The sequence below is a fragment of the Eufriesea mexicana genome, unplaced genomic scaffold, assembly GCF_001483705.2.
Source record: "Eufriesea mexicana isolate 0111107269 unplaced genomic scaffold, ASM148370v2 scaffold15581, whole genome shotgun sequence".
Classification (NCBI taxonomy): Eukaryota; Metazoa; Arthropoda; class Insecta; order Hymenoptera; family Apidae; genus Eufriesea; species Eufriesea mexicana.
The window spans coordinates 123816-136486 of NW_016922992.1; the positions used below are offsets into that span (position 1 = coordinate 123816).

Genomic DNA, 12671 nt, shown 5'->3' on the forward strand with positions numbered 1-12671 from the left:
CGAAAAACACGCACCGACTTCCGATCCTCGCGCAGGAGACAAACATAACTCGACCCCTAGGCCTAAACGCACGTGCTCAGTCAGGTTTTGAACTCGGGCAAGTCGAGACGCGGTCCGTGCGACGATAATCTTTTCCTTTTGCGAGTTCTGGAAATTTCTTTCGACGAAACGAGCACGAGCTATTGTCTCGCCTTTCCGTACCCTTTTAAATACGTCGTGCGTGCGAAATGCGCCTCGCGATTTCGCGATCTCGCGTAATCCAGTGTTAATTAGATCGCATACGTGTGTCGCGTATCACGTCCGCGTAATTAGAGAAAGTGTGATAGAAATTAGCGTCGCCTGAGACCAGTGGATGCAGGACGCCGTGCAAATAAGGTAAAATTGCATTTTCATTCTCGTCTCTTAGCAATTGCTATTCGTTATCGGAAATACAGCGAGTCGGGGAAATTATTTGAATTGAGAAATAGATGAAGGATGATTCTACGATATATGCGATATTTATAGAAATAATTATAACTATAGGAAAGTCATCAAGGACGTATTAGGATTTTATTTTTTAATCCATACGAACATATTTTCTGGAATACATATAGGGATATTTTTGATTGGAAAATATAAGGAATGAGGTTCTTTGGACCTTCCCTATAGGGTGGCCGTACTTCGGGTTTTAGTTTGTAAAGACCTTCTGTTTTCTAGAAACTCTGAGTCTTAAACAAAATGCAGTAGTAGGGACATTAGTGTAATTCACAAGGATATAATATAATTATTTTAGACCTGTATAAGTATTGTAGGATTTCTAATTAAATTAGAAATAGATAGATTCCTATTACACTTTTGGTGTTAAATTCTTCGCCATCTTTGGATCTAACAATTGGAAATTCCTGTTCTAACAATTGCTACAGTATCTCCGAGTTTTATAAACATTTCGCTCGTCATCGGTGGTCCATTTGATGGACGAGTCTGGGCCTGAACGGAACGGCGAGCAAACCGGGCTGGACACTTAACGTGTTAACCCCTTGGCTACTATGGGGGCCTATAGGCGCTTAGAAATTTTGCGTTTGTGTCAGATAGGGCGTTTATAGGCGCTTTGAAATTTTGTATTTGTGACACATAGGGCGCTTATAGGCGCTTAGGAATTTTGCATATGTGACATAGAGGACGCCTATAGTCGCTTAGAAATTTTGCGTTTGTGACACATAGGGCATTTATAGGTGCTTAGAAATTTTAAGTTTGTGACACGGAGGACGCCTATAGCCGCTCAGCGTTTTCACAAAAATGGCGCACATCGTATCTCAATTCCTGTTGTATAGTACGGCCGCTACGTATCAAAATCTGCCGTAGTCAGTGGATGAAATAGAAGTTCCTATGCTATCTAATTGTAAATATTCCTCGTCTAAAACAGTTCCTATGCTAGGCAGTCTTACCGATGAGCCTACTAACAGGCCCAGCACCGCATGACAACCGTACCCCAGAAGAAAAAGAAAAGTGAAAGGAACTAACTAATTAAAAAATAAAAGAAATAGGTAGTGAATACTAATAACTCACTCGAAACGTGTAAAAGATAAAAGAAAGAGGTAATGATACTGATAATTCACTGGAAACGTCAAACCATCAGCTCCACGACGCGCGCGGATTATCGGTAGCGTTGTTAACAATTCACATGCAGATTAAAGATAAATGTCCACGCGGAATAATTGAAATAGTCGCATTATTGATATCCGCGGCGTATATCGGGAATAATAATGATCGCCGACGACAGAAATAGAAGGCGATATTTTTCGAAACGAGCCACCAGCCGCGCGAATAAATGTCCGCTTCGAGGCTGCGAAAGATTCGTCGCGGGTGAACCTGCACCGCGGCAAAGTAGATCGAACGACGTGGTTATTCGCGACGTATAATGGTCGTTCACCTAATGACAATGGCAATTAGCATTGATTATTAATTTGAGCGTAATAGCCGCTGTATCGGGCTGGAATTGGCCAAGCTGCTTATTTTTGCGAAACTGATGGTTATCGGCCGACCCGGTTTAGTTCCCCGCTGTAAACCCAAATTTGTTTCCTTGCAACTCCCCGACGTGGAAATATTCGTTCGAGTATCGTGCAGAGAAACGCTAGGTGAGGGGAATAAGGGGAAGAAAAAATGGGAAAAAAGGAAAAATTTGTTCCGCGTATCGTTCGCAACTCGAGGCGATAAATCTTGATTCTAAGCAAAATAAAACTGACGTATTATAGCGCAACGATAATTTGCAATTTAATCACGGATGTACATATCTATTTCCATCTCTACTTCCTCCTTTTGTATATAAATATAGCAAATATGGTAATTATAGAGTAAAATTGCGATTTTTAGCGCAGAATTTTTGCATTTCTTTTTTTTTCTTGTTTTTGGATTTAGATGATAGCCCGAGCCTCGTGTCCATAATAACGATTGTTAATTCCGCGTAATTTAAAGAGACATTTGCGAATCACGAGAATCGTAACGACCCAACGATTTATAACTCGTTCAAATTTTATGCACGATTATTTTGCGCGTTTAAATACAATGTAAACACGAAATATATTTTCTTTTTTCATTAATCCCCAGCACGGTTCGTTAAATGCGAACGAAATTTCTGCGAATAAAACGCGTAATCGCGACTGTGTTAATTTTTCAATGCATATCGTCGAATAAACCTTGTTCCCATTCGATGATTCCGATTATCGTTTACATCCTTCCTGTCCACACGGTTCTCTCAAAATTTCCCGATATCGATTAACCTCTAATCGAATAAAATTTCGAATTTTAAAAAATATCCGTGAAAATCTTTCCTCGAAGAAAGAAAATCAAAAAATGGAGATTTTTATCATCTAGCGGACGATCAAAGATTCCCCCAGAAAATAAAAAATGAAAAAGATCGTCGAAATAGGTTAATAAAACTCGCGATCGTTGACCAATAATGATTCCGCGAATATCGAAATTCGCGAATTCGTTTCGGTTGATCGAGCAGACGAAATCCGCCGTTATTTCAAATATTACTAAAAACCCGTTCGATTATGGGCCAATAAAAGGTACAGTTATCGACGAGCGATAATTTGCGTAAATAGGAAAAAGAAGCGAAATAAAATAAAGGTTCGTTGACCATTTTCGTTGCAGCGGTTTTTATTCGCGCGAAAAATCTGGGGCGCGCTCAAAAACGAATCTCGTTTCCGAATAATCGTGCAACGGTCCCGGGGCACGCTGTTTGCCCGTCGTACTTAGCGATATAAATTCTCGAATAAAAGTTCCGGGGGACAGGCGTATAACGCGGCACATAACGAGACTGCAACTTTAAAATGATCGAATTTATCGCGACGCCTCCGCGCTCGTCGGCGACGCTGCCGGCCGTTTCATATCGCGAACTTCATGATGTAAATCCACGGGGACGAAATTATGAAACGAAATTCAGGACTTCAAGATAATCGCACTTACCGTCGTCCCATGTGTCCGTGGACACTTACCCCCCTTTTTCCCAATTTTCCTTTTATTTTTTTCCACTTTTTTTCCACTCTCAAAGATTTTCGATTTAATAATATCGGAGTTACTCGGATTACGTCGATGCTATTTTCGGTTGTAAAATTGAGCGACTGGAAATCACCGGGATGTGGAAAATACTTTCAAAATGTATTCTCCTCGTAGGTTTATAAAATTCCTGCAATGGCGTTCGAAACTAGCTTCCGGGAGATATTGTTAACGCTTTTACACGCCAGATGCTTGCGGTTAATACCATCTGTTGAGACTAACATAGTATCAACGTGCTATTAAAACTTGCACGGAACTATGTAAAGCGTTAAACGTAAACGAGCCGTTCGAATACGTTTCGAAATGCGAATACTATAATTTTGTAGCTGGAAATGGCCTAAAATATTGCCTATCTCAATTTCAATCATAAATTTGGATATTTTCGATATTTTACAAATCAAAAAATAAATTGTCAATTTCGAGATCCATCGATATGTATGTATATTAAAAATTTTCCTAGTTTTACTTTTCAAAGGGAGCGAAATTTTAAAAAGTTTGAAAGCCTTTGGAGCTCGATGCATTAATTATTCGGCATCGTCTATTTGAAACACGTATTCCAGTTGCATTGCTTATTATCATAGAATTTCTGAAAAGGAAATGAGGAATTCTTCGACGAGTACAAGCTGCAAGGATTTCTGAAAAATTTTTCACTGTATTATTTAAATTAATTTACGCATGCAAGTACCCTCCATTATTCCAACTGTTCCGCGCTATTTACTTTCCACGTTATATTACATCCCCCTTCGCCATCTCCGCGCGATTTTTATCAATACAAAACGCCAGACCTCTTTGAAACAGACAAACTTAAAAACCACGTTTAAAAATCTTCCATCCTTAAAATTTTCCACAATTTTAAATGAACCTTCATGCACAAGCACTTACAACTTTTTAAAAATTCGACGCTATTTTTCCTCCGTCTTTAATCACACTCGCATTACCGTATCTCTATAAGCCCCTCCGTATCCTATTCCCGTCCATAGAAATGAAATAAAATAAAATAAAAAATTGACAAGAACACACGGGCAAATCCGACACGGTTCAGAATATGTACAAAGCAGAAGGAAAATATGAATATCGATTCTCACCCCCTGTGCAAGGCCGCGCAGTGTTCAGTGTCAGTAGATCCGAGTATACGTAACAAGTGTCAAAAAGTTTAGGTGAAAATAAAAATGGGTGAAAAATCGATGGAAAGTGCAAGGAAAATAGACGAAGCTTCGCGTGGCATTCGGAATCAATTGGTCCAGGAATACGTAACAAATGGGAAAGAATTAGAAAGCTGAAAAAATCCAATAGAGTATCGTTTCCACGTACAAAGCACAAAGAACATAGACACAAAGCCAGGACACGCGTCGTTTAACGTTGACAGATTTGAAAAATCGCGACGGGTGTTAAAAAGTTAAAAAATATTCGAGGAAAGCGAAAAATTTAACGCGGTACAATGTCCACGTACAAAGCGCAACTAAAATTAGAAATCGATTGAAGCCCCCGAGCAAGGCCACGCGGCGTTCAGCGTCGATGGATCCGGGAAGACGTAACAAGTGGAGCAAAACCGGGCTTAAGTATTTACGAGGAAATCACCGTAACACGCAGTCCATTATCAGCGTGCGAACCAGCTGCACCCTCCCCGCGCTGGCTTAATGACGGAAATTTTATCGCGTAAGCCTTGTAAACTAACAGACCCGACGCGTGTATTAGCATCCATGACTGTGTGCGAGGGGTTGTCCCGGCTCGCGGCGTGCTCCAACTTCTCGTTGAAGTCACGCGATCAGATAAGCTCCGGGGGATTAACCGTTAAACCGATGGTATAAACGGAGCGTGAAGAGAACGGCGAGAGGAGAAAAGAGCGCGTAGAAATGTAACGGGTGGGATTTTCCCACTCGTGACCGACCGGTTGATCTAACGGCGAAATTCCGCTTAACGTTTCCTCGAGTCTTGCGCGGAATGGGGTGGAGTGGTTGGAATAGTTTGGTAATTGTTTCGGATGCTTCTGGATCCGGGATCTGATGGATTAAAATGAGGTCCAGCAAGTATGATTTCTTGCTACTTTAGGGTTCCTTGACTAATTGATTATTTGGCAGGTCGCTCGATTGATGTCGAATTATTTTTCCGGGGGACGCGAGGGGGAGGTTGAACAGGGATGTTTTTCGTTGTAAATTAACTACGCCCATGCAACGATGGCGACAGGCCTGCTAGAGGTTGCAGTCCAATACCGACTTTTGGACTTCAAGGACCTTTGTACCGAGGCTACGTCAATACAATACAAAATACAATAACTATGAATCGGTGGAGAAGAATAAGAACTGCCCTCGTACAGATTTCGAAGGTGCTTATATTATATTTGTAGGGGGGTCACCAGTGTAGAGGGATCCTCCCCCACGATTGTTGAAAGTCAGTTGGTCGCAAGTGTCTTCGATGTGGCGATGATGGTGTTAAAAGGGACGATAGGAAAAGAAAGGGATACGTTTCGTCTTGGGCCTGCTAGTGGACTCATCGTTAAGGCTACCTAGCAGGCCCTTGTCTTAGGGATACTATTGGGGCTACTATTGAAAGTGTAACGACTGTAGAGGGTCCTCCTCTCCTTCATGGTCGTTGAATATCGACTGGTCACAGGTATCTTCGTGTGACAGTAGTGCTAGAAGGGATAATAGGAAAAGGAAGGGATGCGTTTGGTCCTGGGCCTGCTAGTGGACTCATCGGTGAGGCTTTCTAGCAGGCCCTGCCTTAGATACTATTGAAAGATCGAAAACTTGTATATATACATAAGAAGCGGAGGTTTTCCGAGGACTTTCGAGAAAGTCCTCCAACTTCCTTTAAAGTCAGAGTCCATTTAGTGGCGAGGGTTGCTACATTTTCTTACTTTTTTAAGGGGTGAAAATGACCATTGGCCCTTAGCGAAGGTAGGGATGAGTAGGATATTTTGAACTCTGACGTTGGCCTGCCTTTATCAGCCAGGTCCTTTCAGTGAATAAGAAGGAGAGTGCAAGTCCTTCGGGTCATAGATTTCGTTGAAACTTTAGTAGATTTGTAGATTTAGCAATCCAGTTCAAGAAAATATATTATAAGGGCAACTACTGGATAGTTTCTGAAATATTTATATTTATAAAGCTTTATTATTCCTAACTAGAGATTTCTTTCGAATAGTTATCGATAGTTATCAAGTGGCATTGTGGCCTAACGGCAACATTCGAAAATTGCCACCAGTGTGGGATAATAAATAAATAATATTTGAATAATATAATAAATAATAAATATTCGACATAAATCTGCAATTAAGGCAATATTAAAACTCTAATCATAAATATCTCGAAAACTATCGAGTAGTTGCCCTTATAATGATATATTTTGTTCAAGTGGATGACTAAATCTACAAACCTGCAAAGTTTCAACTAAATCAATAACTCGAAGGACTTGCACTCTCCTTCTAAGAGTCATCCAACTTGGTCATCCAAGTGGATGATTCAACATTGGTATGACCAATTATGTAGGTATCAAGGGAGTTTTGGGTTTAAAAGGACCTGCTGTCTCTTGGAGCAGCGAGTCTCAAATCAAGACCAGTGTAGAACCCTTTTAAAGTATTGTAACTCATAAGGACGTGTTTAAACCTGTTCTTTTTATATTCGCATAGGTGTATGTATTTGTCCTACATTAAACTTCATATATCTGTTGCTGTACAACTGAACACGGTTACTTCCCTGCACGCTAGACGCTGTGATTTCACCCTGGAAATTACAACACTTTTGAACTGGAATGAGTATGTTAGAACGAGATATAAAGTAGTATAGAAATAGTGGGTTTAAGTAGCGGTGTTTGTATTTTAAATTGCGGTGAAATTGGACATTCGTTAGCGTAATGGACAGGGAAGTACGTACCCTAACTTCGAATAAATGCATAGTAGTAATGTTCGAAAGCACCGAGTTCAAATTCCAAGTTTAAGGTTTCCAATCAGAGCCCCGATAATTTCGCAATTATTACTCGTTTGGTAACGTTATACTTTAAATATGTATTCCATTAATTTTCTTTTTGCCATTTTTCAATTCGTAAAATTCTATTATGCTTTGTTTCTATTTAATGAAAATTTTCAGGGGAATGTTAGGTAAAATAATTTTGTGTTCTCTTAGTTGCTTCTTCTATTCTCAGCCATTCCCTGTTTAACAGCAATCATTATTTATACTTGTGGTGACCGTTTCGTTCGAGACTCAGATTTCCACACCAGCCGTCTAATAATTTCACTGAAACTAGAAGCTACCTTTATCGACCTCATTCTTCTGCATGAAATGTCGACGACAATAAATGCTGATTAATAAAGAAAATCGCGTTGAAGATACTCCGTGAAGCATAAAACGAGATAACGAGATTATTGTTTCGCTTTTATACCGCAATCGCTAGTTCCAAAATGTACAAACAGGGATCCCCGAACTTGACGATAAAAATGAAATATTACATGTTTCATGAAAACTTAATTTATCGAAATTCGTTAATTCGTAGATAAAACGAAATGAAATTCGCGATTATAAAATAAATATTATTTATTTTATTATTAGGAGCTGTTAGGATTATGGATAAAAGGAAATAACTATCGTCCTTTATAATTATCTTTATTCTATTCTTAGGAAGGGTATTTTAGTCTTCTAACTGTACGGGAGGAGTTTCACACGTGAGGAGTCATCAGAATAGTTTCTAAGAGACACTCGAGCAATTAAATAGAGTGCACAGTGTGTAACAAACCTTTTTCAGGACAAGACACTTTTCAGTTTTTCACACTCGTATTTCTTCGAACCACCCTTGTCACACCCCTTATAGTATATTATTACATTATTATTAAATACACGTCATCGATAGACGTCATCTCGAAATTTATTCCCATGCTTTCATCTGATAAATATATTCAAAAAATTCCCCAATGAGGATAATTGATTTCAACTGGAAATCGCTGGTCAGCAAAGTGTCAGAGGTTCGAAAAAATCTGTATAAAGCTACCAGCGAGCGAGTAAAATCCAAAGGATCGTAAACCACAGACGAACTAGCACGCACTTGCCGAGAGAATCCGGAATTACTGATCAAAGACGCGGTCTCTGCGGCACACCCTGTACAACAACGAGGATCGAGGGTAGCTACACGAGAAAACGAGGAGGAAGAAGGGATTCGTGGGCCAGATGGGGGTGTACAAGCCGTGGTAGGATGGGACGACAGTGGCGAGATGCTGGCACGTCACGTCAAGGGCTAAAAGTCCGCGAAACAATATCCAACCACCGCCTCATCCTACCCCAACGCTACGTCTCTCTTCCCTTTTCTCTTGCTGCCGCTTCTTCTGTTCCGTATTAGTTATCGTTTATCAGACCGGCCAGACAAAACGCGCCGTCGGGAATTGGGTGAGCCATCTGTTGCCAGACATGATCGATAAAAGTCCGCCAAGTGCTATCAGTGCTAAACTGCTATTTCGACGAGCTGCCGCACGTTTCACCCTCGCCAACCCTCGCCGCCCCTCGCGCCCGGCCTCCGCTCCGCCGACATCCACCCCGTGGCGGTGTCTCGTTCCCTTTGTCCACCGTTCACCACCTTCCGACCATTTCTTTTTCCACGCTTCTTCTTTCTCCACTAGCCGGCCAGCAACATCTGTCCGGGACCAGACCCGATCGCGGAAGTGTATACGCAATAAATTCAGTCCGCCCTGCAAATTGCTCGTTACGCTCCGCTCGTCGATTAACCTTTTTCCCACCAACGCTGCGAAATTTTCCACGCTGCATCCAAGCTCAAATCAGAGTCTGTTGCTTTTTTCCACGGTTATGCCACGTGGCGGCCTGGTTTCACTCTTACTTCCACGATTTTCGCGTTCGAGGGGGTGGCTTTTACGCGCCAGACGTCTTCCGGTTCTTCGTTTCTGGTAAATCTTTGGAATTTTTTGACAAGGTTCTGGCTCTGTGTACGTGCACCTAATGTTGGATACTCCATTTAAATAATTGATAGGAAAGGAGGGAATTTTGAAATTCGTAATTGTCACTCGTAATTTTGTACCGTGAAGTGTTTTCGTTTATGTCTAGTCGTGGGTGTCAGAATTTTTGGTGGGTCTTTAAATCTAGGTATGTTATGTACCAAATTTTGTAATTTACGGTTGGCTGCGATTTCTTGATTCAGGTGTAATTTTGATTCGCATCCTGGGCTATTTATGTACTCAAAATTTGCATAGTCGAAGTTTCTTTACCAAACCAAAATTCTTTATTCTTATTTTGTCTTCGAATACACGATGTGTATGATACACTTGCTAAGCTGACTAAAGGAAGTGTACAAGCTTGTTTTGCCTTCGTATTTTCGTAATTTCGGTGAATTACTTGGGAGATATAATAATTTTCGAGAACAATATCGGAAGAATTTCCAATTTCTGGTGTGTCAATTTTGCAACACATGGCCCTTGCGTTATCGCGATGGAAGATTGCAGTTTCTTTCTGTTTTTTCTTCTTCCTTCCTTTTCTTACAGCTACATTGGACGATTCCCCGGGATAGCTTGATCAAATTGTTCCTTCTCTCGTAATAGACCCCTTGAAAAATCATTTTCCTCCAGCGAGCAGACGAGTGTCAACGTGCAATGCCAATAGTATCAATCTCCGATTGATTTTTTTCTCTTCGCATGGAACAGGATTTTGCAAAATATCATGCAGATAAAAATCAGGATCCCCTGTCACGTGGATTCAGTTTTTTTCGTTTCAGTATACTATCGTCAAAGGTCGTATAGCATGATTAATTCAGTCTATGGAAGCCGTGTTCGGCGAAACTTGAAATCGGTAAGTTTCGACCTCGATAATTTTTGGCTCTGACGAGATGTAAATTCGTGCAATTATTTTGTCATGTATTCGATAACGATTCGATCTGGTTGAAAAATAATTCCACAATTTTTAGTACTTCGCGCGAAATTGGACAGTTGCGCGGTTAATTTAAATTTAATCGAGGACAGTGCACGTATGGTCGACGGAGACAAAATTTAACACGAACGAAGGAACGAAGTCGTAAAGAAATTTTAATATAACAAGTTGCACGGTTTCGCCGTCGGGGGTGAATGTAAAAACTGAAGTATTTTTATGAAACCGCAGCACAAATTTAATATCGCTTGTAAGCAGTTGCACGGAGATGCCCGGCACAGATTAGTGTTAGTAGTGTACATGTCGATACATGTATAAATTGAATCCACTATAGGAATTCCTCGTCAAAGAGAGGAATTCTTGCTTCCTCTTTTTCCGCCAATACCGCCTCCTATGTACTGTGACGTCGAGCGTGAAAATGCTCCACTCCACGACCCTGTTGCAGTTTCTATCAGGGAGTTATGCATGCAACAAAAAGGATGGCGTCTGATGTCACTTAAATTGTCCCTCTAACAACCCGACCAAATTGTTATGCTCGATGGGTATCGCGCGAACAGTTTCGCGCAGCCGTGAAAATTCGCGAACGAAGGAAAATTCGATGAACGCGTTTAATGTTGGGTAAAGTGTAATTTGAGAATGATTAAATTTAGTTCTGTCGCAATGATTATTGATTTAAACGTGATTCGAGTCATTGTGAACATATAAATTATTCGCCAATAATGATAATTTTCGCTCATAGAAATAACGTTTTTTTACAGTAATATAGTAGAAGTATTATAAAATTTCTGTTATTTTGTTAGTTAATCGTATTCTTTTATTCTTTTGAATCATACGGATATATACTTCATAAAGGAAAATTTACAATGCGCCATGTATACGCAGCTGATGCATTGCCTGACTATGTATCGACCTATACTACTGGCTACGGATTATAAAACAATATCCTCTAACTTTTGACATGAAATATCTAACAATTTTCGAAGTATTTATTATTACACGTATGAAATCAACATAATAGGCAAAATACATTGCAATTTTTTGCGCAGGATCTTGAATATATTTTTACAAAATAACAAATACAGGAGTGCTTAAATCGCTCACTCTTCTTAATGTAACTTTGCTTGCTTAATGTGCTTTGTTATTTAGTGAAGAATTCGTTACAACGTATATTACACAAATTAGCAATAAAATAACAATTAAAAAGCACTTGTGCATATATACCTCTCCACTGTTTCTAATACTTAAAGTATTTCTCCAACCACAAGTAGCTTCAACCAATCCTGAAATATGCCACAAGTTTAACCATTGACTCATTCCCCTTATTATTCATTCCCCTTTGCACTCGAAACCAAAAATTTGCAAAATTTATAATCGTTATTGACTTAAAAATAATATAAAACGATGAAATAACGAAATTAATTCATACCCCATTATCATCACGCGTTATGGCAGAAGATCGTCGGACTTCTACTTCTCTGTACCGAAGAATTTCGAGCGCAAAGGGTTAATCCTAACAGAGGAGAATATCGAAATGGAAAAATACGAACAAACCGGTCACGCCTTACTAATTCCACGCGAAATCGTTTTCTCTGTTCAGACATGGATCTACCAAAACACTCGAGGAAGCCTGGCGATCGGAGAGGGGACGACGACATGAACGAAGCGATCAACGATCCAGATCACAGACTGAATCACGTGTACCAAGGTTCTTTGCGGGAAACCGGCTCGACCTTGGAACCATACTTCGACGACGACGACGTATACTCGTCCACGTCCTCGAACAATATTCTACCACCCGCCTCTTGTATCCTTCTCATAGCATTCTCCCATATGCTCGCTTTCACGTAAAGAACATTAAGGACACGTGGAACCGGAAGAACGAAGGATCATGCGCGCACGTAAACGACGACGCTCGATCGGTAACCCCCTACGCCTTCTGGTGTCGATGCATATCGAATTCCGTGCTGCGTTATCACTCGTCATAGAAGGGATGATTGAGTTAAGAGAACGACTTTGTGTTTGTATCTCATCGTTGCATTCGTTCGATCGCTTCATCGGTAATACCCTACCGGATCTAACCCACGATTTAGGTGAGAAAGGTTGTCTGTGTTTGTCGAAGAGTTTGCTCGGTAAGTAACGATACGTGCATAGATTTCCTTTCGAAATTTGCTTAATCTTCGAATTTTACATGTAGTTTATTAATCGTTAAATTTGTCCAATGTTTATTTTTTAATCGTTGACAGTGTTTTCTGAGATAGGAATTATGTAATTTGGATGAGAGGA

General features: G+C 40.3%; 1 protein-coding gene across 1 annotated transcript in view; it reads left to right on the forward strand.

The window, feature by feature from the left end:
• LOC108554031 (MAM domain-containing glycosylphosphatidylinositol anchor protein 1) overlaps window positions 1-12236 on the forward strand; it is an 85424-nt gene extending 73188 nt beyond the window's left edge. Inside the window, exon 11 of the mRNA XM_017909157.1 lies at window positions 11986-12236. Coding sequence (XP_017764646.1) covers window positions 11986-12236 — 251 coding nt within the window. The remainder of the gene's footprint in view (window positions 1-11985) is intronic.
• Window positions 12237-12671: the final 435 nt, after the last annotated feature.